The 26786-nt window shown below is 53.5% G+C and overlaps 2 protein-coding genes across 3 annotated transcripts in view; one reads left to right on the top strand and one right to left on the bottom strand.

Annotated features, from left to right (window-relative positions):
- The first annotated feature begins 145 nt into the window (after positions 1–145).
- On the top strand, positions 146–17286 carry Get4 (guided entry of tail-anchored proteins factor 4). 2 transcript variants are annotated; one of them, XM_055598618.1, is made up of 9 exons: positions 146–516; positions 10471–10549; positions 10865–10943; positions 11551–11700; positions 13381–13519; positions 14932–15072; positions 15149–15224; positions 15318–15390; positions 16947–17286. In XM_055598618.1, exons 1-9 carry the CDS (start codon positions 365–367, stop codon positions 17033–17035), a joined length of 978 nt encoding a protein of 325 aa, XP_055454593.1. In that variant the 5' UTR covers positions 146–364; the 3' UTR covers positions 17036–17286. The 2 variants fall into 2 exon arrangements, with proteins under 2 accessions (XP_055454593.1, XP_055454591.1); XM_055598616.1 differs by having other exon boundaries at positions 255–516; positions 10862–10943.
- A 2329-nt stretch (positions 17287–19615) lies between these two features.
- Positions 19616–26786, bottom strand: part of Adap1 (ArfGAP with dual PH domains 1) — a 34148-nt gene continuing 26977 nt past the window's right edge. Inside the window, exons 5-10 of the mRNA XM_055598619.1 lie at positions 25839–25985; positions 22353–22436; positions 22075–22137; positions 21440–21511; positions 20994–21222; positions 19616–20786 (exon numbers count right to left, since the gene is read on the bottom strand). Of these exons, the coding sequence (XP_055454594.1) occupies positions 20758–20786; positions 20994–21222; positions 21440–21511; positions 22075–22137; positions 22353–22436; positions 25839–25985 (624 nt within the window). The 3' untranslated portion in view covers positions 19616–20757. The remainder of the gene's footprint in view (positions 20787–20993; positions 21223–21439; positions 21512–22074; positions 22138–22352; positions 22437–25838; positions 25986–26786) is intronic.

Raw genomic sequence — 26786 nt, 5'->3', positions numbered from 1 at the left:
ACAGCACTTCCGGGAGCAGCGTGTAGCCCCGCCCAGGACCCCGGCCCCGCCCGCGCCCGCGTGACTACCAGCACGTTCCTCCCCGGATGCGCGGTAGCCTCCGAACCCCACCCCGTCCGCGTTTCCCGGCTCAGGCCCGCAGGGTCCTCCCGAGACCCGCCGGGGGCGTGGCCTCGCGCGGCTCTGGCGGGTCCCGCCGGCCTCCGCAGCTCCGCCCCTGGTCACGTGCGGCCCGCGGTGCGCTCGCCTTCGCGCGGCTCCTCGTGGCCACCGTAGAGGGCGTGCGGCGGCCGCAGGGACGGAAGCCGGGAGGCGCCGCCGACCGCGCCTGCGACAGCGTCAGCTCTGCGCGGAGCGCCGGCCCATGGCGGCGGCGGCGATGGCAGAGCAGGAGGGCGCCCGCAACGGCGCCCGCAACCGCGGCGGCGTCCAGCGCGTGGAGGGCAAGCTGCGCGCCAGCGTCGAGAAGGGCGACTACTACGAGGCGCACCAGATGTACCGGACCCTCTTCTTCAGGTGGGCGCGGGCGGTGGCTTGGCGCCGAGGCCCCGCCTCCGCTGCTGTGCATTGGCTGCGCTGCGGCGCCCCGCACCCTCATTGGCCCGTGCGGCTGCCCGTCGCGGGTCGGAGCGGGGGCGGCGGGCTTGGACTACTCGGCAGGGCCTCCTCTTCCCCGCCTGGCTTCCCCCTCCTCCTCTCTCGACCTCGCCTTTCTGGGTCCCTGCCTTCCTCGCGGTGCTGTCCTTTCCCCGTCCTTTCCTCCCCTTCCCAGGCCTTCCTCCCCAGCGAACTTCTTCTCAGGCCTTGCCTTCCCTGGCCACAGTTTTGTTCCTGGCTTCTCTGTTCTCTTTTAGGCCTCCTCCCTTTTTGCAGGCCTCTCTTCCCGCCATTCCTCTTCTTCTAAGCCCACCCTCTTCCTCGCCTGGCCTTCCCTTCTTCGGAGGGCTCCGTTGGTAGTCAGGTCCTGTTCTCAGAGTAGTTTCTCCCGGTCCTCCTTTCTGTGTCCAGTGACTGGAGTGGTCAGATACGGACACGGTGGGCCCTCCGGTGTTCATCATCAGGGTTGCTTCCAGGTTCCTGCCAGTGTGCCTCTGCTTCCTGAAATCCCCACTTTGACCTTTATTCCTGATCTCAGGAAAGCAGCTTCCCTGCTCCATGGTCACGGTGTGGGTTTGGCCTCTGCGCTCCTCAGACCCACTTTTCGTTTTAATATTAAGGCTTTGTTTGTTTTAGGTCTACAGTAAAATGAGTGGAAAGTGCTTGTCTTGGGTCTGCATAGAGGCACAATGCTGGTTGCACATTTTTACCCATCACTGTCATCTAGGGTCCACGTGCAATGTGGGACTCCTACAATCACCCCCTCTAGCTTGATCCTGGCGCGGTGTTGTTCTGTGGGCTGGATAAAGCGGCCCACACAGTGGGTGAGACCTTACACAGTAGCCTCACTGCCTTGACGCTCTGTGCAGGGCTGAAGATTAATGTCAGTGCTCGGAGACTCTCCGGCTCCTGAGTGATACTTGTTTGCTTTTGAGGATAGTTCCCACTTCCTTCCCACATGCCCAGAGTGAGCCTGCCAAGTAGCCAAGTGGACATAGTAGGAAAGGACATGTGATGAAGGCCACATGTGTGAGTAACCAGGCCATCAGGGACCAGCCCTGCAGCATTTCTGTAACCCTGCTCAGTCCAGGGCCTTGGCAGGTGTGGGGTGAACCCTGGCATCCTTGTTTTAAAGACTTCCCGTTTGCTTTACCTTCTGGGCGGCCTGGATTACAAGCTTTAGCTTAGTCACTGACGCGCAGTTTTTCAGAGACAATAGTCCTTACTCTAATCACAGGTTACCTGAAGGTCAGCCTGGGGAATCTTCTGTATACTAAACTGGACACTATAAATACAAACCAGTCTGGCTACATCTGGTTTCATCACAGTGTCCTTAGGGGCTTTTTTTTTTTTTTTTCCTCCCAATTATCGTGGGGAGGCACTTGCTTTATCCTTTAGTTAAAAATCTGTAGCCACGTGCGGTGGCACAGACTTTTAATTCCAGTACTCAGGAGGCAGAAGCAGGCATATCTCTATGAGTTGGAGGCCAGGCTGGTCTACCTAATGAGGTCTAGGACAGCCAAGGCTACACAGAGAAACCCTAGCTTCAAAAGCAAACAAAAGTTTTTTCAGGTAGAAGTGACTATTTAATGATTAATACAATCACTGGTTTTAGTTTTTTGGTTTTTTTTTTTTTTTTTTTTTTTTTTTTAATGCTACTGGGAATGGAACCCCTGACCTCTGAGGTACACTACAGCCCTTTTTTAACTTAAAATATTGAGGCAGTGTGTCATCCACTCACTCTGTAGCCACATGGATCTAGAATTCCTGATCCTTCACGCTTAGCTTCGAAAGTACCTGGGATGACAGGCTGTGTAAGTCCTTGGGTCAGCTGAATGGTTAGTTTTTTCTGAGTTGAGCTATCCGTCACTGAACAGCCACCTGGCCCAAGCAAAGGAACAGACACAGCTTTCGACTGCAGGGGTTCCTCTGTATGGCAAGCCAGTCACTGTCTGTGCTTCTACAACACTCGGGTAGGGTCTTTCCTTTTTGTTTGGTTTTCCTTGAATTTACTTTCTAGATCATGCTGGCCCCAAACTCAATTCACCTGCCTCTGCCTCCCAAACGCTGGGATTAAAGGCATGCGCCATCACTGCCCGGCTCATTTTTTGAGTAATCAATAAAAATGAATCTCCCAGAATACACATGGTTTTGCTTTGAACCAGCCCTGCTGTGACCAAGGACATTCTGGTTGGAGTTATGTGACCAGAAGAGTTCCCTTGGTCCAGGTGAACCAGGGATGGTTCTGCCTCTTCACTGTTGGAGGCCACATGTTATCAGCATACAAGGAACTGGCCATCAAGAGGACAGGCGCACAGTGTGGTACAGGGCCTCAGTACTCATTAAAGAGCTTCCCTGAGCCTCCACTTCCCTGAGCTGCTTTAGAATGAGGAAACTGGGCCCCTCTTTGCACCTGCCTCACCGCTGCTGCCCTGGGGACCCAGGCATTCTTTTGGAGTTTCACATCAGCTCAGGGTCATTCCATGGGGTAGGACTGCTAGAGACATCAGAATGCTCAAAGGCGCTGGTTTTTAAACCTGTGTGTCTTTGCACACACTTGTGAATGTCAGGACAACCTGCAGGAGTTGTGTGCTCTCCCAGAATTGAGCTCAGTTCATCAGTCGTGGTCGCAACCACCCTTACCTGCTGAACTGATTCATCTCACCAGCCCTGGTCTTTCCAGCTTCTCTGACCGGAGAAGTGGTTTTTGCATATTTAAAGTGAATATCTGCATAGCTTTTTGTTTTGTTTTGTTTTGTTTACTTGAAACTCGGAATTGCTGTTGCTGAGAATGCCTCTGTTCGTAACCCGACTCTCTCTTTCATGCAGCTTGTCTGTTGTTTGGCTCAGTTCTTTTTCGGTTTGGTCAAGGGGTTCTCCATCTGTTCACTTTCTAGTTCACTAAACGTGTTCTGAGTCTGATCCACATACACAGCGTATTCTGTTGTATCAATATGTCATGATCCCATGTTAACCTCACTACTCAGCCTGTATCTTAGAAAAAGGAGCCAAGTAGTCTACAGAGATTGGGCCTGGGTGACCTCAGAGCCCCTGGCCTAGCTATTAGCCGTGGTCCTGTTGTGGCAGGCTGCCTTGTCTCTCCAGAGGTCTCTGCCAGAGCTAGCATTGAGCTTTTCGGCCTTGCTTGTTAGTGTCTCAGAAAGCTAGGCACTGTTTGGCATTTCTTGGCTGACCGCAGGACCGCCGCGCTATCCTCCAGGGCCCAAGTGTTGGTGGCTGTGTGGGTGAGGGACCTCCTACCTGCAGCCTACCCAGTCCCTCACTACTTTTCACTTCCCATCCTACGAAGTAGTGGTGTGACACTATTCCTGGGGAGACATGAACATCCCAGGCAGGGAGTGACGACAAAGTACTGATACCATCAGAGTCCAACTTGGTGAAGCAGTGAGCTGTATTGTGGTTACCTACAGGAATATGGGTGAGAGGCTACTTACAGGAGCAGAAATGACTGGCAGCTGCATCAGCAAGGCCACCCCAGCATGGTTGACAGTTGACAAAAGCTGGGAACCTGGAGCACCCTGCATAGCCTACAGCCAGCTCAGCAGGCTGGAGAACTCCTTTCCAGATCAGTTGCTCTGAGCCTCTTACAGGCAGCTCTTTCAAGCAGCTGGGCTTGTCCAAGAGTCTCAACACTCCGTAAAATTTGTCTTGCTTGAGGAGGGAGGGACCTCGTAAAGCTGGTGGGTTTCAGAGTCTTCCTGAAGCTGTGGGGGTGTTTTCTTCCTGGGTTTAAGAAGCTTCCCGCTGGTTGGGAAGTTCCCCGTCCCCCAACGTTGTGTTGTCTCCCCTCCTTTAACAGTCTGTGTTAGAGCTTCTCCATGGGGTGGAGCACAGCAGGCTCTTCCGGGACCTGTGTGAGTTAGCTCTTGTGACTAGTGATCTTATTTTCCTAAGTCACATAAAAATCTTTTAAAAAGAAAATGTACAGTGTGTGTTATACATACAGTAGCCTTGGGACTGAGACCACCGAGTTATAGCAGAGTCCCTTGTCCTTGGACATGTGTGCTGGCTGAGCATTTTAGGCCAGCCCCGACCCCTCCCTTTGTGTTGTATGCAGGTGCGGAGGCCAGACATTGACTTCGGGTTACTCCTCAGTTGCTTTCCACCTCTTTTTTTTTTCTTTTTTTGAGACAGTCTCTCATTGAACCTAGCCATTGCTAAGCTGGGCTGACAGGCCGGCAAGCCCAACACTAGTTACAAGCACAGAGTCACACCAATTGTTGGAGTTTTAAATATGTTTATTTTGTGTGCAGGCATTTTGTCTGTGCGCCATGTGTGCTTGGTCCCCACAGAGAGGTCCCTGGAGCTGGAGTTACAGGTAGCTGTAAGCTGACATTTGTGCTGTTAATGGAACGGGGTCCTCTGGAAGAGCAGCCAGTGCTCCTAGCCACTGAGCCGTTTCTTTAGTGCCACCCCACCACCCCCCCCCCACCCCCCAGCTTTCATTTGGGTGTTGGAGATGTCAGATCTTCACACTTGATTAGCATGCACTTAGCCCATTGCGCCATTTTCCCAGCCCATGGACCAGCTTCTGTCCTCCGATTTCCTCTCTTGAGCCAACACAGCATGGATCCTGATTTTGGGTGTCACACAGGGCGTTGTGCATGTAGCTGAATGCCAAGGAAGACTGACTACCTTCGTCTCTTACATAGCCTTGGGGTACCCAGCCTGTTTGGTCACCCAGAAAGCATCCCCTTTCCCCCAGCTCCACGAATTTTGTGGTGAGAAATTTATTTTCATTGTTGCCTGAAACTTTTGTCTCTATACACTTTTCTTGACCTTGGAACAGGTAATTTCAGTAAGGTAGGGCATGATCGGTGGGCGGTTCTGATCTCGGGAGTTTGGTGTGTCTTTGAAGGAACACTTCTCTTAATTTCTAGGAGCATTTCTCTTGCTAAGCCCCAGAACTTCTTGAGACTTGTGATGTTTATTTACTTCTTGAGGCTTGTTCATTTACTTCCTGAGTTTCAAGTGTACTCCCCTCCTCCAGGGAATGTTCAGTTCAGGAAATAGCAACAGGGCATGGCACCCTTTTCCACTGCTTTTAGAGTCTTTCCCAGCCTCCTCTTCAGCAAGGCTTGCTGAGGCTTGGGGGTTATTTCCCTTTGTTGTGGTTTTGTTCCTATGCCACAGCGATTCATCTGAGAAGCTTGATCTGTGATAAGGCTCTACACTACAGTCTCACACTGCCAAAGAGACTTCCTAAAGCAGGCACGGCGGTGTGCGCCTTTAATCCCAGTGCAGGGAGGCAGAGGCCAGTTGAGGGGCCAGCGGTAGCACTCTGATAGGGAAATATAAGTGTTTGTCAGGTACGATCTTTACATTTAACAGAGCAATAGCAGCAGTCCTTCCATAGGGACCTAGGACCTTGTTGGCTATGGAATTTTGCCCAGGCTTACAGTACCATTGGGTTTTGAAAGGTTTTAAATCCCATCCGAAAGTGTTGGTTGCATCCTTAACAGTTGTGTTGCTACTGTACCCATGAGTTCACCTTTCCTGGAATGTTGATACTAAAGCTTTCAGGGTCTATAACCTTTCAGGACAGTATCAGTTCTCCAGCAGCCTCTGCCTTCTGGCATGACAAAAGCCTGTGAGTGGGGAGAGAGTTTTCAATTGAGTTCTAGCCTTATTGCTCTCTGTCCTGTATCTAAATAAAGCTTGTGCTCTCTTGCTCCCCCCCCCCCCCCTTGAGGCAGGGTTCCTTTGTGTATCTTTGGCTGTCCTGAACTTGCTTTGTAGGCCAGGCTGGCTTCGAACTCAGAGATCTGCCTGTCTCTGCCTCCTGGGTGCTGGGATTACAGGCCTGAGCCACATGCTTGGCTGCATGTAGTATCTTTAGCAATAGGGACTTACCATCTGGTTCTAGTATGTAGCCTTTATGGTTTGTGGGACCTCCGTGACCAAAAACTTAACAGAAATAGTTCACATCTGGGAGTACAATTTTCATTTAACAACCTTACTGCTTCTAAGAGTGCCTTTCCTATTCAGGTGGGCTGCCTTTGTTTAAACTCCTTTAAACAAAGGAGTTTAAACTTTCTCTATTTCTTGTTCTAGATGTTTCTACATGTCTGCAAGGTGTTTAAAGGCTTAGTTCTGTAGTAAACCTTTTTAGAGAGCGTGGGCGGGCAGTTTCTTTGGATGTGCATAGTCACCCATTCCAAATAACCATCTCTGGTCTTCAGCAGCTAAGACAATCCTGAAAGAGTTGATAACAACCCCAGACCAGCAGGCAAGATCTCATAACTTCTCTCAATTGTTCTGTCACAAGAGGAACATGGCGAATAACAGTCCAGGACCATGGTTGGGGTCAGCACCCCAGGTTGCCCTCTAGAAGCCACAGGCATTTTCCATGAACCATCTGACCTCATGGTGGGCTGCTACTGCTCCAGGCCTGCTGGGCATCTCTGCTCCTGGTGTCAGGCGGGTGAGCGCTGATTGCCTTGGCTCAGGCCCAGGGGAGGCAGGAACCTCCCATGGCTTGCCTCTGGACCTGGCTCTTGCATGGCTCCAGACCACTACTACTGAAAGGGTTCCCAGTCTGAGCAAACAATCTTGATCCCAGTATGCTTTGCTCACTGCCTGAGCTTTTCTTACCTGAACTGTTTTAGCATTGACATCTGTAGACTGTTGCTCAGATTTTGAAGCCTCTGAGAAGTCACTAGCACGGCACTTGACTATGTTAATATTTTTTCCCAGTAACTCCAGTTCCACACAGATCTTGGCACATTTGTTTTTGTGTGGCCTGGGCACACCCTTTTGTTGTCTTCACTCTTCTTTTCATCCCTCTTTGATTGCTTTGCCATTTTCTGAACCTGGTTTCCATGCCTTTAATGTCTGCCAGAGTTTCTACCTCATGAAGATCACATCTCACCAGGGGGCTAGCAAAATCCCATCCCAGTCCATGCTTCCTGCTCAGTCAGCCTCTCCTGACTCTCCTGTACCACACTTGTGTCTGACTTACTGAACTGAGCACCAACACCCGTATTTCTTGTGCAGTGTACCAGTAATGCTTATTTTCTCTGTTCCCTTCCAGTCCCTGATACACTCATGGGGACCTGAGCCAGAATAACCCAAGAGTGGTGGCTTTACAAGCCTGCACACCAGGCTTGATTTCCCTCCAGGTTATGCAGTCTTTGTGTCCAGGAGTGGCGGGCCATTGTGTTACCCAGTGTCTCTGCTTCCATTGAGCTCAGATTGATCTCGTCAGTCCATGTGTTCCACAGCCTCAGGAGCTGTGACAGGCCCAGCTGTGACAGGCCCTTTGACCATGTGTTTAAGTCTTTCCCAGTCAGCAGTTTGGATGCTGAATGCTCCCTGACCAAGTAGTTTCTTAGTCCATCTGCTTGTTGAATCATGGACTTTGCCTTTTAAAGGTTGTGCTTGTAAGGTCTCTTCTGTAACTTGTACTATATTCTCTTCCACCTCAATCTTGGTTTCTTCCCATGTATTTTCAAGTTTTTGGGTTTTACTCTTATTCTCACTTTCCTCTACTTTTCCCTCAAGTACTAGCAGCTAGTAAGTGGAAAACCCTGTGTCTGATTGTTGTTTGTGAATGAAATGGTATGGCCTAACAAATGTTTATTATTAGGCCACAATTATTGTGGTGGTATTATTAACCCACTATCACAAATCAAATTAAACACTGACACCTGTTAGATTTTATAATTGTCTTAAAGCAGAACACCTTGGACTGGGCATATAATTGGATCTGCGCTATCAATAATCTCACCATTCACCTCCCAGCCTCCCATCCAATCCCCCTTAACCATCCACATCTGGTCTATTTTCTGTCCATACTCTTATAAATCCTTGCTTGTGTTCTTCATCTGGGCCTTTCTACACCATCATTGGAGTCCTTCCTCTTGGTCCACATGGCTTCTTTTCCATGCTAACCTATCATGGCATATTCCCTCCTCCTCCTCTCTTCCCATCTGTCTGTCCATTTCCCATGATTCTTCCGTTCCTAAAACCTTAAGCCACACCTACCCCATTCTGCCCTGCCCAGGTTTTAGGCCTTTAATCAACCAATCAGGTATAATGTCTAGGGCAGGTTTACACAAGAATGGGTCTATGCAGGCAGTAACCAGATTTTGAGAGCCAGTAATTAGCATCAAAATACAGCATTAGACCAGCCCCGACCTCTGGTCCTGCCCCTGCTCCTGCACCTACTGCCTGCAAGGATTGTGATTCTCTGGTCCATCAGTAGTTTGGATGACATTCTATATCAAGTAGAAGAAGATGGCCACCAGTGAGTCCTCCTGGGAATGCTCCACTTTCAGATAGCGTGGCCTTGGTTGCATATCTTACCACCCATGGCTGGGAGCATCCACCACTCCAACAAGGAGATTCTCCATTCCATCCCACATGGAGAAAGGAGACCATATTGGGATTGCCTTTATAGATTCTTCATCCTCACATGGATCACCACCCATGTTGGGCCATGAAACCACTCCTCCTCAACTCATTGGTTCTGTGAGTTCCTGTGTTGTGTTGTTCTGCCCAATTCACGAACCCCAAAAGACCAGGAATAAACAGACTCCACTGTAAATACATGAGGTTCTTTTTATTGTAAATTACAAGCTGCAGCCCAGGTTAGTTGGGTCATTTAAAGATTCTGGTCCATCCCAGCATGCCCAAGGCAGGGGCGATTCCTGCCTGGCAAGCATCTTTTGGTCAAAATGCTACATTTTGAATCCATTGGCTATAGGAAGGTTCCCAGGCCGTTAATGATCTGGTGTCCCTCTCTAGGGGGAATGGTCCAGTTTCCTAGCAACTGTATCTCTAGTAGGTGGGGAAAGAATGCAGTAAGGTGGTCCTTCCCCTCAGGGCATTACTGGACTTCTCCACCCACCTACTTCAGGTCTTAATAAATAGCTGCTGATTTATCTTTTGGTCTCTCAGTGTGACCCTTCCTACAGAGAACATGAACAAACAGCTATTCACCCCAGATAGGTCACTGCCAATAGATCAAAGAAATGATTAAACCCACTTTGAGCTTACTGAGCCGGTGAGTTCATGGGGCTTACAGAACCATGGGTGACTCAAAGGCAGCTTCATCATTGGAGTTCCCTGAATAGCTTTCAGTTTGTGGCTGGGGCCTCTTCACCAATTGTTCCTGTTCAGATAACCTCATGTAGAGGCTGTGTGAGGTGTGTAAGTTTCAGAAGCTGCATAAGCCTTATATGTTTACTCCTCTCAGAGCCATCCATTCTGATGATGTCACATCATACCAGGCTTGCCTGCACTGTTAATGCTCTGTATCGTTTTCTTAAAGTCCAGCTTTGTCCATGGGGCCTGGGCTGTGTTCTTGGGTGATGGGGTGAGGCACCCAGTGGCCTTCATCAGATGATGCAGTACATAGGTTATATGGAGGATGCTGATTGAAGTTGGGCCAGCTAGGCCTGAGCAGAGTTGCTGTAGTCATCATGACCAGCATCTTCAGGGGTCTATCCTCTTGTCCCCCACATGTAGACCCATCCTTCTGTTTGAGATGGACAGTGCCCATCTCCCCTGCCCCATCATGGAAGTTGCACTGGCTTCTCCCTGGGTTACTTGTTGGAGTGGTACCCTGGGGTGGAGGGTACCCTGCATGTTCAGGCGGGTACGCTGTTCATGGACCCTGTGTCTCCAGAACCTTCCGTACAGCTGCTGTTCAGAGTAGCTGGCCGGGGCAGGACAGTACCCAGCGTAGTCAAAAGCAGTGTTCTGATAAATTTTGTTTAAGCATTTGTAGCCACCCCAGGCAGGACCAGCAGGCATATACAAAGAAAGCACATCTGTAAGCATCTGCATGGCAGGTGGTTGGGTTTTCCACTCACTCATGGCTGGGTTTCTCTCTTTCCCTGTGTGCAGATACATGTCCCAAAGCAAGCATGCGGAGGCCCGAGAGCTCATGTACTCAGGGGCATTGCTCTTCTTCAGTCATGGCCAGGTAAGACTGCCAGGGTGGCGGGGGTTGGGGGGAGAGCTATCAAGCTGTTCTGGGCCCTGGCCATCGGTGGCCTAGAATCTCAGTCTCCATGGCTGTTGCTGTGGGACTTTGTGCCTGGAGCTCTGGGCTTGGCACTCCATATTTGCCAGTTGCCAGTGACCTTGCCCCATTGCTCCTTGGCCAGACAGTGTCCCTAGCCGTGTGTTTGCAGGCTGCCATCTGCAGAGCCTGCAGCCACGTGCTTTACCTGGACTGTCCTGAAGGGTGGGCCCCTGTTGTTGACCATGGATTTGTACATTGCTTGTTCTGCAGCAGAACAGTGCAGCTGACCTATCCATGCTGGTCCTCGAATCCCTGGAGAAGGCTGAGGTGGATGTCGCCGATGAGCTGTTGGGTGAGGACGCTACACCTTGTGATGCAGTGTAGAGTAGCCTGTCAACAGGGGTCTCCATGACTGGTCTTCTGCAGAGCCCCCTCTCCGCCTCCAGTCCCACTTGGTGGGGTGGGGGTTGGGCTCTGCACTTCAGGACTGCTTATGCCGTGGGAGGTCACACTGGCCATATCCAGTTGAGTTCACAGATACATATTATGGACCTGTTGGCAACCAATCCCACTGAGCCAAAATGTGGCTGCTAGAGCCCTTCTTGAAAACGGTCTGTGGCCTTTGCCGCTCTCAACTAGAGCCATCCTGCCACTCCAAGACTGCTCCCACAGAACTGCCTCCCCGCAGGGCCCACCTACATCAACAAAGTCAGAAGAGCAGTAGGCAAGCCAGCCTGGGGAGGCCCCAGACCTGGGTGGTGCATGCGGGCCACTCCAGTGGTCTGGGCTTTCTTTTGGCATTACAAAACTGGGGAGGACTAAGACAGGTCTGACTATTGTAGCCCAGGCTGTCTTAAACACACAGTACTATTCCTGCCTCTTCACAGAGAGCTGTATTTTTGTTGACATGAAACACCTCTTACGTGCTTTTGGTAAGGGTCTGATTCTGTCATTTGCAGAAAATCTGGCCAAAGTGTTCAGTTTGATGGATCCAAATTCTCCCGAGCGAGTAGCTTTTGTGTCCAGAGCCCTGAAGTGGTCCAGTGGAGGGTCCGGGAAACTGGGCCATCCTCGGCTCCACCAGCTGCTGGCCCTCACGCTGTGGAAAGGTAGGCATGGGATCCTGCTTGCCAGCAGCTGCATCCTCTGTGTAGCTGCCTAGTGATAACAGGAAGAAGCCCTGGGGAAAGTACATCAGCCTGTCTTTCAGCAAGCCAATTCCAACATTTCTGCTTTGGTAGATCGGCCCTGGGTGGAACCGCCACAGCTCGTAAGAAGCCCTGAGTTGTGGTGCACTCTTCTTTCCAGTCACTGTCCTGGTTCTTCCACCTGGTCACATGCTGCTCCTCCCAGAGCCTCCCCTTCCTCCTCCTCCCTCAGTGGGTCTCTACACCTTACCCTTTGGTGGCTCCCTGCTTTGTAGTTCTCTTGGTGTTTATCACAGTTTGGGGTGAGCTTTTGTTAGATTGTTTGGCCATGGAGTGGACTGCAGCTCCTGTTCCCAGCCCAGTGGCATTTCTGGCGAAGGTTCTGTTCCCTGTGACGGTCGAATTCTTGCTACAGCTCTCTTAATGATGGGCTATGCCTAATGGAGCTTGTGTGAGAGGAGGAGATGCTTAGAAGTGCACAGTGACCTGTGTGACACAAACACCAGCCTTTGTGCCTCAAGAATTCCAAAGGTTTGAGCCAGATGTAATGCTATCCAGAGTTGAGTATAGACTAGTTCTGTGAGCAAGACCAGCTGCTGCCTCCCTCTGGCTGTGGCCGTGGGAATCACAGGATGTACCTGTTCATATTATTTCTGTCCAGAGATGTCACCCCCATGGCAGATGTGCTGGACATCCTGTGGGCTTATCCTACCTCCTCTTTCCTTCCTCCTGGGCACTGTGCGCCCTGCCTTCACCCCAGAGCCACAGTTAGAACAATCGGGACTTTGTAGAGTGAAAAGATCAGAAAGTTCAGGGAAACTCAGAGGAAACCCCAGCCCCAGTGTGTGCTTCAGAGCTCTGCCTTCCTCTTGAGGGCTGTTCTGTCCTTCAGCTAAAAGCAAGCTGCCTGTCACTCGTAGGTCACTGACGTCTTCACACAGCACGTGCCTGGTACATGGTCTGGGGACATGAACCAGGAACCAAGACAGGAACATGCAGGCCTGGAAATGAGGATCTACCTTAATTACTGCTTGCTCTCTCTCTCTGTCAGCAAAAATCTCTGTGCAGAAAAGGCCTTTGAGAGTGGGTCAGGGGCTGGGAACCTGAGTTGTGGTGTTGAGAGGCCTGTTTCCTCCTTACTGCTGTCAAGGCTCCAGAGGCAGAAGAAATCCCAGTTTCCTCTTTGATGTTCACTCAGGATTCCCAGCATGCTCTACTATTAGGGTTTTGGTGTTAAAAGTGCTAGGTGAGTTTCTGCATTTAAACATAGCAGGCATTGGTGCTTTTCACTGTGTGCAAAGGCATCTCCCTCAGCCAGGACCCAATTAGAAGGTCAGAAGCAGTAACTCACCTGCATACAAGCCTTAAGCAGACACAGCAGCTTCACACAGTTAGAACAGGGAGAAAGGAAGGAGCTTGGGTGACCATGCTCATTGAGCTGTTTGACGTTGGGTCTCTGAGCACAAGGAAGCTGGCGGCAGGTGGGGGGACAGCAGCTGTGCAGATGGCTAGCTCATTCTGGGATCACTGGCCCAGCAAAGGCAGCAGTGTGCCCAGGACAGATGGGTAGGAGCAGGGAAGGAGTGGGTGGCCCTGTGTGCCCTGTGGTCAGGTGTGCCCATCTCCTCTTTCCCTTCACAGAGCAAAACTACTGTGAGTCTCGGTATCACTTTCTGCACTCCACTGACGGCGAGGGCTGTGCCAACATGCTGGTCGAGTACTCCACCGCCCGAGGCTTCCGAAGTGAGGTGGACATGTTCGTGGCTCAGGCTGTGCTACAGTGAGTGCTCATGAGGACTCTGGGACCTTTGCAGCTCACAGCCTGGAGCGGCCGCCTTGTCCTCAGGCTGTGCAGTGCTAGGCGGGGAGCCGTAGGCCCAAGGCTGGCGGCCAGTCCTTTCCCGGGAGCGCCACGGTTGCCCTGTCACCCACCCTGCTGAGGAGTCTGCAGCGTTGGCTTTGCCGTCCCGCTGGAGCACTGAGGCTCAGCCGCAGCTGGTGGGGGTTCCATCTCCACCTGCGTCAGGAAGGCACATATATTTGACTTTTAAACCTGGGGTTTAATTACATAACCTGCTTACTTAGTGTGTGCAGAGTGGGAGTTGTAGGGACACTTGCTGTGTTGTGCATGTGTAAAGGTCAGAGGGCAGCTTTTGGAGTCTTCTCCCTCCACCGTGCTGGTCCCGGGACTGAGCTCATCATTGGGCTTGATGGCAAGCACCTTACCTACTGAGTCATCTTACCTGCTTTTCAGGCCTCCACCTCTCTTCCTAAGGAACAGTCCTCTCCTGTGTGGGTAGTGGCAGGAGAGTCGCTGTGGGTATTCAGAGTGCTTTTCTTTTTTATACAAGTTCTCATGATAAAGCCCAGGCTGACCTCAAACTTAGAGCAGTTCTCCTGCTTCAGCCCTCTTGAGTGCCAGAATCGCAGGCACACAACCAGTTGTGATTTTGTGGTGGTGGTGGTGGTATATTTTGGGTTTTTTTTTTTTTCAAGATAGGGTTTCTCAGTGTAGCCTTGGCTGTCCTGGACTCGCTTTGTAGACCAGGCTGCCCCCGAACTCAGAGAGATCCAGCTATCTCTGCCTCCCTGAAGTGATGGGATCACAGGTGTGTGCCCGGCTGCCAGTTGTGGTTTTTAAAAGGAATTCTGTAACACCTCAAGCTCTCCAGCCTGGCTGTGGGGGTGTGCTGCAGCTCGCCTCCCACTGGCAGACTGTGGGCCTTTTTTTTTCCTTGACAGATTTAGGACTGCTGGTACAGAATTCTTGGCAGAGGCCAAGGCTACCTAGAACCAGCACAGCATCAGGGTCAGCGGGCTGTTTCCTACCCAGCCCTCTGCACCATGTGTTTCTGTCTGCACCAGATGCAGACAGGTGTGGAGAAAGCAGGGGCCATAGCTGAGAAGTGAGCACCCACCTAGCCCCTGTTTCCCAGCTCTGTTGACCTTCTGAGAGTTAATCCCTTCACCAGTGTGTGGAAGGATCCATGCCCCGTGGGGGACAGCCCCCAGGACTCAGCCTGGCCTCCCAGTTGCCCTGAAGTCCATTGGGCTCGTGGAGACGACAGCTGTCCAGGCAGAGTTGGGCGCTGCTGTCAGGCAAGATCTTGGCTGTTGTGTTGGTCTCTTGTGGGCCTCTGTTGCAAGCCCGCGTCTGCCTGTGGGACTCACTCTGGGTGTTCTTACGTGCAGGTTTCTCTGTTTGAAAAACAAGAACAGCGCGCTGGTGGTATTCACTACGTACACACAGAAGCACCCGTCCATCGAGGATGGGCCGCCCTTTGTTCAACCCCTGCTCAATTTCATCTGGTTCCTGCTGCTGGCTGTGGACGGGTGAGTCCATCTGGGTGATAGGGTGTGTCTGTGGCCCCCAGACATCACTGGGAGTCACCCCTGGCTCTTGTTGCAGTGGCAAGCTGGCTGTGTTCACAGTGCTGTGCGAACAGTACCAGCCGTCCTTGCGGAGGGACCCCATGTACAACGAGGTGAGGCTCCCCACCTGGGCAGTGGCCGGGAGGAGGAGGCAGCCCCAGCTGGGCCCTGCGCTCACCCGCCGACTTCTGCCCTGCTTCTTACAGTACCTCGACAGGATCGGACAGCTCTTCTTCGGTGTGCCGCCAAAGCAGACGTCCTCCTATGGAGGCTTGCTAGGTGAGCCGTGTGGTCTGGGCCCCGGCAGGTGGCTCCCCTCAGGTCTTTCTGCCATGTTCCTAGGTTGCCCATGTGGACACAGGTTTCTGACCTGCTTGTTGAAGTCTGACTCTGTAGCTCAGGTTGTTCACTGGCTGGGTCCGAACTCCAAATATGAGCCCCTCTTCACCAAGGCAGGGCCAGTGTGCTGGAGTCCTCTGCATTTGAAGTGTCTCATTTTCTATTACTTTTCCAGTGCTGGAGACTCAGGAGGTCCTTGAACTCATTAGAGAAGTTTTTTACCACTGACCTGCAGCTCCCTAGCCCTTCTAGTTTCATGGGGTTTTTTGTTGTTGGTGGTTTTTTTTTTTTGTTTGTTTGTTTGGTTGGTTGGTTTTGTGTTTTTTTTTTGGGAGGGGAGGGCTGTTTGTTGGGGTTTTTGTTGTTGTTTATCTGTTTTGGCTTTTTGAGATAGGGTTTCTCGGTGTACTAGCTTCCCTGGAACTGGCTCTGGTGAGCAGGCGGCCTCAGCCTCCTGAATGCAGGGCTTATGCCACCTTGCCCAGCTGTTGTAGTTTGTTTGCTTTTGTTTTGTTTTGTTTTGTTTTGTTTTGAGACAAGGTCATTACCTGTAACTTGTATTAGCTTCAAGCTCACTTGGATCCTCTTGCCTCAGCCTCCCAGGTTCTGAGTCTTGGTGTGAGCTTTCCTTCTGATGTTTCTCTTGAGCCCATTGCCTGTGGAGTGTATGAGCAGGGCTCAGCCGTCTCCATCGGGGGCCAGTGAGTGCTACTGCTTTCTGCCTGAGCCCTCGGTGGCCTGAGCACCTGAGGGCTTGGCATTCCCGAAAGCATGTGCACATACCTCAGTGTGGGATAGCAATCCAAGGTTGTCAGGACGTGTGCTTGTCGTCCCACAGAGCTTTAGAGCCAGCAGCTCCCCTCCCTGCAGAAATGCTTACTGCGTTCCCCAGGGGCCACAGCAAGTACAGGCAGAGGGCCATCTACATTTCTATACCCAAGCAGCCTGGCAGAACGCCCACTGGCTCTGCCACTCTCAGGGATAAGAGAATTTTGGGGTCAGGATTGGCATGTGAGTGGTCCCTGTAAGTCCCATGTGTTTGAGTTTTCACACAGGAGATGCACACAGGCTACTTTGAGCATCTCAGGTGTGGCCTTGAGGCTCTGGTCCAAATGCTGTGCAGCTTTCTCTGGACTCCATGGGACTTGGGCTGCTCCCTCATGACTACCAGATTGACTGCTGGTAGAGGGTCAGGGTCTGTCTTGCCCCATCACTGGTTATCAGGGGTATTCCTAGTATGGCTTTCAAAAGTGTAGCCAGCTGCGCCTCTGGGCTCTTCTTCCTGCAAGGCATGGCAACCTTGGCATGAAGCTTCTCTGGGAAGGTGGAGCTTCCAGAGCAGCACCGTCTGGGCATTGACCGCACATGGCTGGGTGTGTCTTGATCTAGGGAACCCATGAGTGTGGTGAGCTGGGCAGTGGGCTCCCTGGGGAGGCAGGCTTCCAGGGCAGCACTGCCTCTGTGTATAACCGTCACTGGCCGGTGTCTCCCTCTAGGGAACCTGCTGAGCAGCCTCATGGGCTCCTCGGAGCAGGAGGAGGGGGAAGAGAGCCAGGACGACAGCAGCCCCATCGAGCTGGACTGAAGCTCCCTGGCCAGCGTGGAGATGCCCATGGCCGGCACCGCTGGGACGGATTCAGTGCCAGGCTGGGCACGAGGCCCCTTACCAGTGAGCTTCTGCTCTGCGGCTGGAGGGGCCACCTGTGCAGATTCTGTCCCTATTTATCTATGGTGGTTGAAGGCTGTGTGGCCAGGACAGAGAGCAAGGCCCAGCTCCTGCTGGCCAACCGTGTTCCTTCAGATCACCCACAATAAAGCGCAGGCCTTGCTGCAGCACCCTGCTGCCGTCCTTGTCTCTGGTTCCTTGGGGAGGGCTGCAGGGTGACACAGCAGCTTGGGTCAGTGACTGGTAACCCTTCTCCTGTGTCCAGTGCAGCCGTGGCACGCCGCTGCCGTGAGCCAGGCAGGATCCTGCATCCCTCAGACAGGAGCAGCTTCCTTGTCTGTTTCATTTTTGTTTGGACACAGAGTTTTGCAATCATGGTGTGCTTCCCAGGGACAGAGCACGTGTGCTGTGGTGGCCGGGCTCCTTGGAGGTCGAAAGCAGCTGGCTCCGACGAGGCCCCTTGGTGCATGGGGCCCCATGATGCACTACAGCCCCTGCTGTAGTCGGTGGCTCCTTTGTTCAGGCTGCAGCCATGCTGGTCCCGTGAGCCCTGTGCTGCTGCTCCAGAGATGTTTTAAAGGGTGCCGTAGGGTTTCATGTCCTTCATGTTGCAGTATTTATTTTTACTGGGTGAGGGATTTTTCAGCCTAACGTTTTAGGACTTAACCAAATACCCAGTCCAGGAATGAGCAACCCCATCCATTACCACAGATAATATCCACACTACCAGTCTGATTATAAAGGGAGACACTTTATTTTTTCACAATTAAATAAGAGTTGTAGATTAATACTCCTCTATCTTGCATGGGAAGGAGGGAAATACGCGTTATTTACTGTAAAAAAAAAAAAGTGGAATTTAAAGGAAGGCTTGTGTCACCTGTTGACTATAAATAAATCCTTTCTACTGGGCTTTGCAGTAGTCCTTTCTGGGTGAGCTTTGGGTCGGGCATGGGGCTGGCTTTGGGTTTGGCAGTCAGCTCCCATCTATGGGTGCAGAGGCCTGGGGGAGGGTGGGAGTGTGTTCAGACTGGACCTGGCAGGCTGGAGAGGAAGCACAGCCCATGCTGCCTGTGTCATTTCTCTATGCCTCCAGGCTGCTGTGCCTGCCAGCCGCCGGTGTTGGCGCCAGCAGTGTCCAGATTCATGGTTGGGATTTAGAAATGAATCGCTCTCTTGAAATCACCTCCACTATGGTGTATGTCTCGGCCTCAGGGAGCAGAAGAGGTGACTTTGGTGCATCGGGGTGCTCAGTACAGGGGTAACAGAAATAGGGAGTCCCCGGAGAAGTGAGACATAATTGGGCATGGTCACAGGAAGCTCTGGGCACAGGCCAGAGCTGCCCTGGTTCAGCTGTAACACTTGCTTCAGAATCATGAATCAGAGCTCTATCATCCATCTATGTATTTTGGAACAACAGAACTCAGATTTTGTGTATGTGTAAGGTTGGCCAAGATTAGCCCTAGTTGCGTCCAGAGGAAAGCAGACATTTGTGTAGGGATGTGAGATATGCATGGTGCCCTCCTCACATAGTGTCGCTTACACCCCACAGTGCCTCTGCAACACTACCCCCGTCACATCCTATTCCTCAGGGTTTCATGGCAGCAGCTTCCTGTGCCATCTGCGTGCCTATCCTTGTCAGGTGCGATGTCCTCGTCCTCAGCCCTTGTCCAGCCTGGGTCCTTGGCTGAGCTGTGCCCCGCCATCCCTTGTTGACAGATGTCCAAAGAAGGGTCCGGCAGCTTTTCTTGAGTTGCCAGTCTTCCGTCTCGTAAACAGTCATCCCCGTTCGGTGGTCGTTTGGACGAATGTCAAGGTGGCTACTGTTGTTAGTATACACCTGGGTCTAAATGCAGAACTCGGGCATGCTCGTCAGGGAGGTGATACTGCGAACCTGATGGTCCTAGTGAGGGCAAGGAGGGGACCCTGGCCAGCCTGGAAGCCCCTGCCTCTCCACAGCTGTGGCAGTCGGGAAGGGGCTTGTGTTGTGGCTCAGAATGCTTGCCCAGTATGTTCAGGGCCCAGTTCCACATGCAAACTCAGTGGGTACACACCTGGGCCTAGCATGCTGGACTTGACCACGGCCGAGCAGACTTGGCCAAAGATGTCTGCTGGGCCAAGCATTCCCACAAGCTGAGTGACTGCGCACTAGGCAGGAGTGTGCCAACCAGGGCCCTGTCACAGTGCACAAAGGCTGGCAGGTGTGAGCAGAGGGGTCTAGAAGGGAATCTCAGGAGTGTGGGCTGTGGTGGGGGGCCTTGGCACTGCTAGGCTTGGACAGCCCAGGGCTGGGCCTTCCTGTAACGAGCATGTGTGTGCACGCACACACACCGAGTGGTGGTTGGGCACTGATGGGGCACAGGTTGCAGTCAGGCCGGCTCTGTCTCAGGCCTGACATGGTTCTTCTCATGAACCTTACTGCCCAGAGGGAAGCTGTCAGGACAGAGGCGTTACCAGCCCCCTGCTCCCCACTTTAGCCACCAACACACAAAAGGAACAACGCCAGAGCCACACTTTATTCTGGGAGACATGACACAGGGCAGCCAAAGCCCAGCTGAGGACCCCTCCCCCCGCTCCCCGGGGCGCAGCGTTGCCAAGGGCCAGGGCGCTCATAGATGTGTCCCCCAATGCTCCCCAGCTGTCCAGCGGCCAGGACCTGCCCTTTGTGGATCCCATAGAATGGAGCCCATCTGTTGGGGTGGCCAGAGGGCAGCAGGGGAAATAAATACAGGTGGCTTTAACTACTGGCCTGCCAGCAGCGATCAGGGCTGGGGCGGCCACCTCCTGGTCTGGGCTCCCATTTATCAAGGGCTCTAAGACTGTGAGGTCAGGGCCAGAGGGCATGGGTTACAAAGCGGGGGGACAGCACCGAGCTGGGCGAGCTGGGCGCCCAAAGCAGATGGGAGGGGGCCTCCCTAGCTCCCAAGGAAAGCGCTGCCGGGCTGCATGCACTGCACCCTGCAGGCTCCCTCCCGCCCGCCCCAGCTGGCCGCACCGAGGGCACTGGAGGCCTCAAGCAGGCGGACCCAGGTCCTTTGCACACAGTTCTCTTGGAAAAAAAATAATAAAACAAAAACCTGTCCCGATGCCCCTGCTGGGTCAGCTCTAGGGGAAGGAGAGCTGACCCTTGACCCATGATCCCTGACTGACACACAGCAGGTGCTCAATAAATACTCGAGGTGGGGAAGGGAAAAGGGAGGCATGCGGCCCTTCCCGGTGTGAGTCCCCCGCAGCCAGGCCAGCCCGCTGCCTTTTGTTCGTGGCTGTCCATGGCTGTCCGCAGCAGCCCAGCACCAGGTCCTGCCCTGAGGCCAAGAGCCCCTCAGGCCAGGAGAGTTAGTAGGGTCCTGCTCAAGCTGGGAGGCCGGGCTTCCAGCAGCTGGAAGGTAGGTGAGTTGGCTGGACCTGGCTGGGAGCAGCATGACCGGGCCAGGGGCAGGGGAGGCCCTGAACCAAGTCTGCCTTCAGCGTTAATGAGGTTCAGAAGAAATGTCTGTCCAGTGGACCTGCCTGAGCCCTACCTGGCTATGCCTGGGCCACACCAAGGAACAGGGTGTGGACCAGGAGTCTGGGCTCCCCTCTTGTCCAGCACTGCCTCTGCAGCCACGTGAGTGCAGAATCCTGGGGCCTCCGGGCTCTCTTCCTTAGGGTTTATGCTTGAAGTGGGCTTCCACTAGAAACAGGAACGGTCCAGCCTTGGAGCTGCCAGCTCACTCAGCCTCCCTCCCTCCGAATCCCATGGCTTTCCCCGCCACAGCCTTCCCAGGGCTCCTGACCAGCAGCAGGAGTCTGCCTGCCCAGGGTGCATGCACACACAGCCATACCTCACTAAGGGGCCTTCCCCCATGACCCCACCCCACCCTGCCCGCTGCCCCCTCACCTGCATACTCCTGAGGCAGCATGGGCCTGTCCACCACCTTCTGGAAGGCCGAAATCCACTCCCTCTGGTCTGACTCCGTCTCACAGGTGAACAGGAATTTTCGGTCAGGGGTGACAATGGTAATGCCGTGGGGCCAATGGTGGCCCTGGGTAGATGGCGGGAGGCCCTCCAGCACCGTGTAGCCACTTTCCTTGCTGCCAATGAAGACTTCCCCGCGGGCAAAGGCGTCCTGTGGGCGAGAGGAGGCTGAGGCATGATGGGGAGCCCCTCCCCCTCTGCTATCCTTGCTGCTTCCTTGCAAGCCTAGCCAGCTAAGCCCCCCCCCCCCCGCCTTCCCCCACCACCACATATCCAGGACCCTGAGGAATCCTAGCCCCATTCCCTCACCAATCAGCCCCTAAACAGGTCTGGGGGTGGGGAGGAGTCTGTGGGCAGGCCTTCCTTACCAGGGGGTCTTTGAAGTACATGAGTCTCCGATCATCCATGGTGAACCAGCGCTTCCGGAAGCCTTCTGTCTGCTGGGGGTCAGAGAGGAGGAGGAACGGTCAGTAGGTCCAAGGAGTACCTCTGCCCCAGCTAACCACCATTCAGCACCCAGTGGGCAGGGTCTCACAGGGCACCAATCTGGCCAGCCAGCATGAAGAGGCCTGCCATGCCCAAGACCCAGGTTGGGCTCCAGATCTGGAAGGTAGGATTCCACCTCCATGCTGCAAAGCAAATGTGAAGGTCCCTGCTGAAGAGGGGCCTGAGGCAGGAGGCTCAGGCTGACCCAAGCCCCAGTACCTGCAACCAGATCACTAGCCTGGATCTTGGGTCCTCATCCTATCCATGGAGCACAGACAAGGACCCTCAAGGATCATCCTCAAGCTCAAGTCCATAGGACAACATGGCCAGCCCCAGGATACTTGGGGTACACCTGGGAAAGGCCTGGCACTCCATCTGTGCCCAGTGAGTCCAGTGACTCCCAAGCCCTTGGGAGCCACCCAGCCTGACCCCAGGCACCACCCATCCCCCACCCCAGACAGACGGAAGAAAGATGGCTGACCTTGAACAGGTCCGGAAGCATGCTGCTCTCACCTACCTTGGGCCCCGTCTTCTCCATGTAGCCTTCCTTTAGATAGTTCCTAGAGAGCTTGGGCACCAGCTGAGGCAGAACAGATGGCGGTGAGGCCCACCCCGTGCCATCCCCTAGACTGCGCACCCAGCGTGGCACGGTCCCCTGAGGCTCACTTCCAACCCCAGAAAGAAAAGCTGCACTCAGCCCTGGAGCCTTTCTAGGGGCCAGTCCACGCCCTTGGTCAGCCCTGTGACCCACCCCAGATGGCTGTCTCCCCACTCCCTGCCCAGCTGGTGACTCACGTCCGAATCGCTGGCTCCTGGGAAGGCCACCTGCAGGTAATGGAAGCGAGCCGCTCGCAGCGCGTTGAACCAGTCCACAATCTCCTGAAGGCCGAAGTGGTGGTGAGTGGCGGCTCCCGAGCCTCTCCTCCACAGACCCCCTCAGCTGGGCTGCCGCTCTGAGCAGCCTCACTGAAGGATGGGACACACTCCCACTGTCTGCCCCTCATTGTGCCAACGTGGGGTAGTCTCGAGACCGGGATCAGGGGACAGGCCAAGGCAGGGTGGACATCTGAGCTCTGCACATCACAGGTACCTCTCTGCACCCCGCTCTTTCTGCCCTGGCCCCATCCAGATCCTGCCCACAGCTGGATCTGACCGGTTCACAGTGGCCTATGGCTGTGACTACGGCCATGCCACGGGGACCCCACCCGCTTCATTCGGAACATGTCCATTTTTGTCTTCCCAATGCTTCTGGGAAAATCCACAGCACAACCATGTAGCCAGCATTACCAACATCAGAATGAGCCAGAGCCCAGCTTGTGTCACCTGTACCTTCTCCTTGGGTGTGGCCCATTGGGCTTCGCCTCTGCAGCCCAAGACACCAGGACCAGCTCTCACAGCCCAGCCGAATGTCCCCACCCACATCTGGTCCCACCCACTCCCTCACTTGGCCCCACCCCCTCCACCTGTGAAAAAGGTTGACCGGCCTCCCACAAGTTCAGCCTTGTGCCTGACCATTGTTCCCGACCATGACCAGGCTCCTCCTCCCCGCTGCTCTCCCTTCCCAGTTCAAACTAGGTTCTGGGCTGGGGAGCTGGTTGAGTCAGTAAAATGTAAAAATCTGAGTTTAAGCTCTGGAACATACACCCCAAAGCCTGGTGTGGGGACACGCTTGTAATCCCAGCACTGGGGACGGGGCACAAGAGCTCCTGGGACTTGATGCCCAGCCAACCTAACCTAGTTTAACCAGTTAAATCCAGGCCAGGGAGACCTTGTGTAAAAAAAAAAAAAAGTAGGGGTAGGCAGATGGCTCAGTGGGTAAGATGCTGGCTGCAAAGGCATTTAGAACTCCCCAGAACCCATGTAAAGCCGGATATAGTAGAACCAGATGACTGTGAATAATGGTGCCAGAAGTGAGGAGGAGACAGGAGGATCCCTGGAAGCGCTCAGGCCAGCTAGCCTAGCCGGGCATGCGCAGTGAAGGAGACCCTGTCTTAAATGAGGTATGATGACTGATCCCTAACGTCATCCTCTGGCCTCACATACAGCAAGCGGTGCGTGTGTGCCTGCACATACATGCACTGTACGCTTACAAGAATTTTAAACAGCACCCTAGAGCCGGCACCTAGATGGCATCCCACTTCCTCCTGCCTCCTGCCTCTGCTCCCTGGAACACTGTCTTCTGTTGCAGGATATTTGATTGTGAACCCCAAAATTATGAACTGTAAAACACTGTTTCTTGTTTGGTTTGGTTGAGCCCTGTCACACACCTTTAATGCATGAACTTTCTGTTTATTGTTAACAGGTGATTATGGTGAGGTTCACCCAGTCTTAGCACACACCTTTAATCCAAGAGCTCTCTGTACACAGGATTTAATAACGTTAACCTTAGGTCAAGAGGGGAGTAAGAAACCAACTGACAGGGATTAAAGAGTAGGAGGATCTTTGAGTTAAGGGCTATTTAAGACACCGTGGAGAAGAAGAAAGTTAGTTCAAGCTCTAGCTTTACCTTATGCTTCAGCGCCTCAGCTTCCTGGCTTTTGGTGCTTTGAGCTAGCAAGCCTGTGGCCTTGGGTTTTTGGCTTTTTCCTCCTGTCTGTTGAGCTAGTGAACCTTTTGGGTTTTTTCCATCTGGACCTGAGCTGAGAAGGAAGGTCAGCTGGTCCTTTCTCTGCCTCTCTGAGCTAGCAGGTTTTTACCCCAGCATCTGGCAACAGTTGGGATTTTCATTTTTGTCAGTAACAACAATCTTCCCCATCCCCAGTTGTCACAGTTGGGGTTCTGCTCCTCTGATATCTGTGGCCTCCCCCAGGGCGCTTAAGAGTGAAGCACATCAACTGGGGCTCTGCACAGCTGTCCTTGGAGAGCAGAAAGGATGCTAGGGTCCCCACTGTGGAAGAGCATGGTGTCTCAGTAACAGAAGGCCCCTCGTGTCCTCTTACACCTGAGCCAGGAAACAGCTAACAGCACTTGAGACTTTCTTTCTTCTTTCTTTTCTTTCTTTCATTTTGTTTTGTTTTGTTTGAGACAGGGTCTCACCCAGTATCCCTGGCTGGCCCGGGACTCACTTTGTAGACTAGGGTGGCCTCAAACTCACAGAGCTCTATCTGCCTCTGCCTCCTAAGTGCTAGAGTCAAAGGCAAGCGCCACTGTGCCCCACCTGTGCTCGAGAGAGTTTTATTAAAAGCCTAAAGACCCAGAGAACAGCATGGGCTGGAAGCCAGCCAGTAGATGAGTTGTCATGAGTGGGTAGGAGCCCAGGATAGCTATATTGCCAGCTGCACAGGGAGAGCTGAGCTGAGCTGTAGGAGAACCGGTGAGCCTAGATTCAACTGGGAGACCTTCCTCCGTGAATTAGTGACTGAGGAAGGCCCCAGCATGGAGCCTGGGCCACCACGTGAACGCACGTGTACCCGCACTCGAGTGTACCTGCACATGAAAAAAATACACATGCCACAAAGACATGCAAAAAAAAAAAAAAAAAAAAAAGAATAAAGGAAGACATGAGAATGAAGACTAGTGAGTGAGAGAAGTTTCAGCATAACGTTCTGAAAGACAGGGCTTCCAGAGAGAGGACAGAGGGACGAGTTCAGTAAAGAGAACACCCACTGGCCTTGTGGACATGAGCAGAAAGCCGAGGCCCCGTGCTGGGACAGTCCGAACCTGAATTCTCTTTCTGGTCAGAGTGCAGTGAGAAAAGGTGAAGTGCCAGAGAGGGTTTCGGCTCACTTGCCTCCCAGGCTCATCTCCTCAGAAAGCTACCCCAGGTGTATTCCAGCCCAAACAGGGCACAGAGCAGCGCAGACCAGGCCAAGACAGGGAAGGAGGGGGTGAGGCATGTCCACCCATGTCCCTAGATGTCCAGACAGCCCTAGAGCTTGGGTAGACACCAGTCGCTACAGGCAGACGCGGCTGCTTCTCACAGGCAGACGAGGCAGTGTAGTCCCAGGGCACAGACCTGAACACAACCTGAACAAATACCTTACACATATGATGGCTCAGGGGAACAGTGTGGGGGACCCTTAACTTCCTGGGGGTTAGCAAACGGTACCCAAAACCATGTTTAGAGACGTGGCGATTTCCCGAGGGAGTAGGCCAAAATTCCAGCTTCCCTGGCCTTTCAGAAACACTCAGCTCTGCACACACATATATACACCCACACACGCACGCACGCACGCACGCACGCTTGGGGTGCCCGTCTGCCCATACAGTGAGGCCTGTGGCACGGAGTGCTGGATTAGTGGCCCTCCGGGGGTGCCCTCCCCTCCCCCCAGTGGTGCCCACCTTGCCATCTTCATGGTAGATGAAGATGTTACGAGTGCTGTTGTCCTTCAGGTAGGTGACCTGCAGGCCGTGGGGGTGGCCAATCTTAGCCGGCTGGAAGGTAGCATTCAGGTGCTCAATCTTCATGACAGCCTTTGGCTCCTTGGCCTGTGAAGGAAGGCTAGTCGGAACCCAGACAGCAGCCACGGACAGAAGCAGTACACCTGGGCGTGCTGTGCAGCCTCAGGCAAGTTACTGAATCTTTCTGCCCCCGAGATTCCGAGCCTGTGAGCGGAAGGTAAAAGTCTACTTCCTTGGGTGACGGGGACTAAGTGAGACCGGGGCACACTTGGTATCTGGGTGACCTTCCCCCTAATCTCTTTTCTGTCCTAGCCTGCCCCAATTCCTGTTCGCCTGTGCGTTTGGAGCCTGCAATCTGAGACTGCTCGCCAAGACCCCAGGATCCTAGCTACTGCTACTGTTCCCAGACCAGTCTTTCTATAGCTCCACGGGGCTATGTGACTAGCTCCACCCCTGTCCCTCAGCCGGATCTTTAGCCAGGGCACTTCCAGGCATGTCTCCTGGGGTCCCCCGTCCCAGATGGTGGCCCCCTCTTGATGCCAAGGGTCCCAGAGAAAGGGCCACTACACACTTGGCTGCGGTGGCCCCAGGAAGGTGGCCAGTCGTCTCCGAGCCAGTGCCCCATACGAAGGGCAGGGGAGGAAGCTGCCATCTTGCATGAGAGCACCACAGAGCTGAGCTCCCTCTCAGGCTGGCACACCTCGCCTTCCATCCCTCTATCCGGCCAGCTCCACACCTCCCTGCAACCGTCCCACAGGTGACCTGGAGCCAGGAACCAACAGCACCCCGCACTGCTGACCGAGGGCACTATCCCAGTCTGTTCCCGGGAGCTCCCACCAGGGGGAGCCCCAGGCTTCCCAGGACCGTTCCCAGCAGTCCTGGCTCCTG

This window comes from Psammomys obesus, unplaced genomic scaffold, assembly GCF_907164565.1.
Source record: "Psammomys obesus unplaced genomic scaffold, mPsaObe1.curated_primary_1811, whole genome shotgun sequence".
Lineage (NCBI taxonomy): Eukaryota > Metazoa > Chordata > Mammalia > Rodentia > Muridae > Psammomys > Psammomys obesus.
The sequence above is the reverse complement of the archived record's forward strand: the minus strand, read 5'-3'. Positions and strand labels throughout refer to the sequence as shown.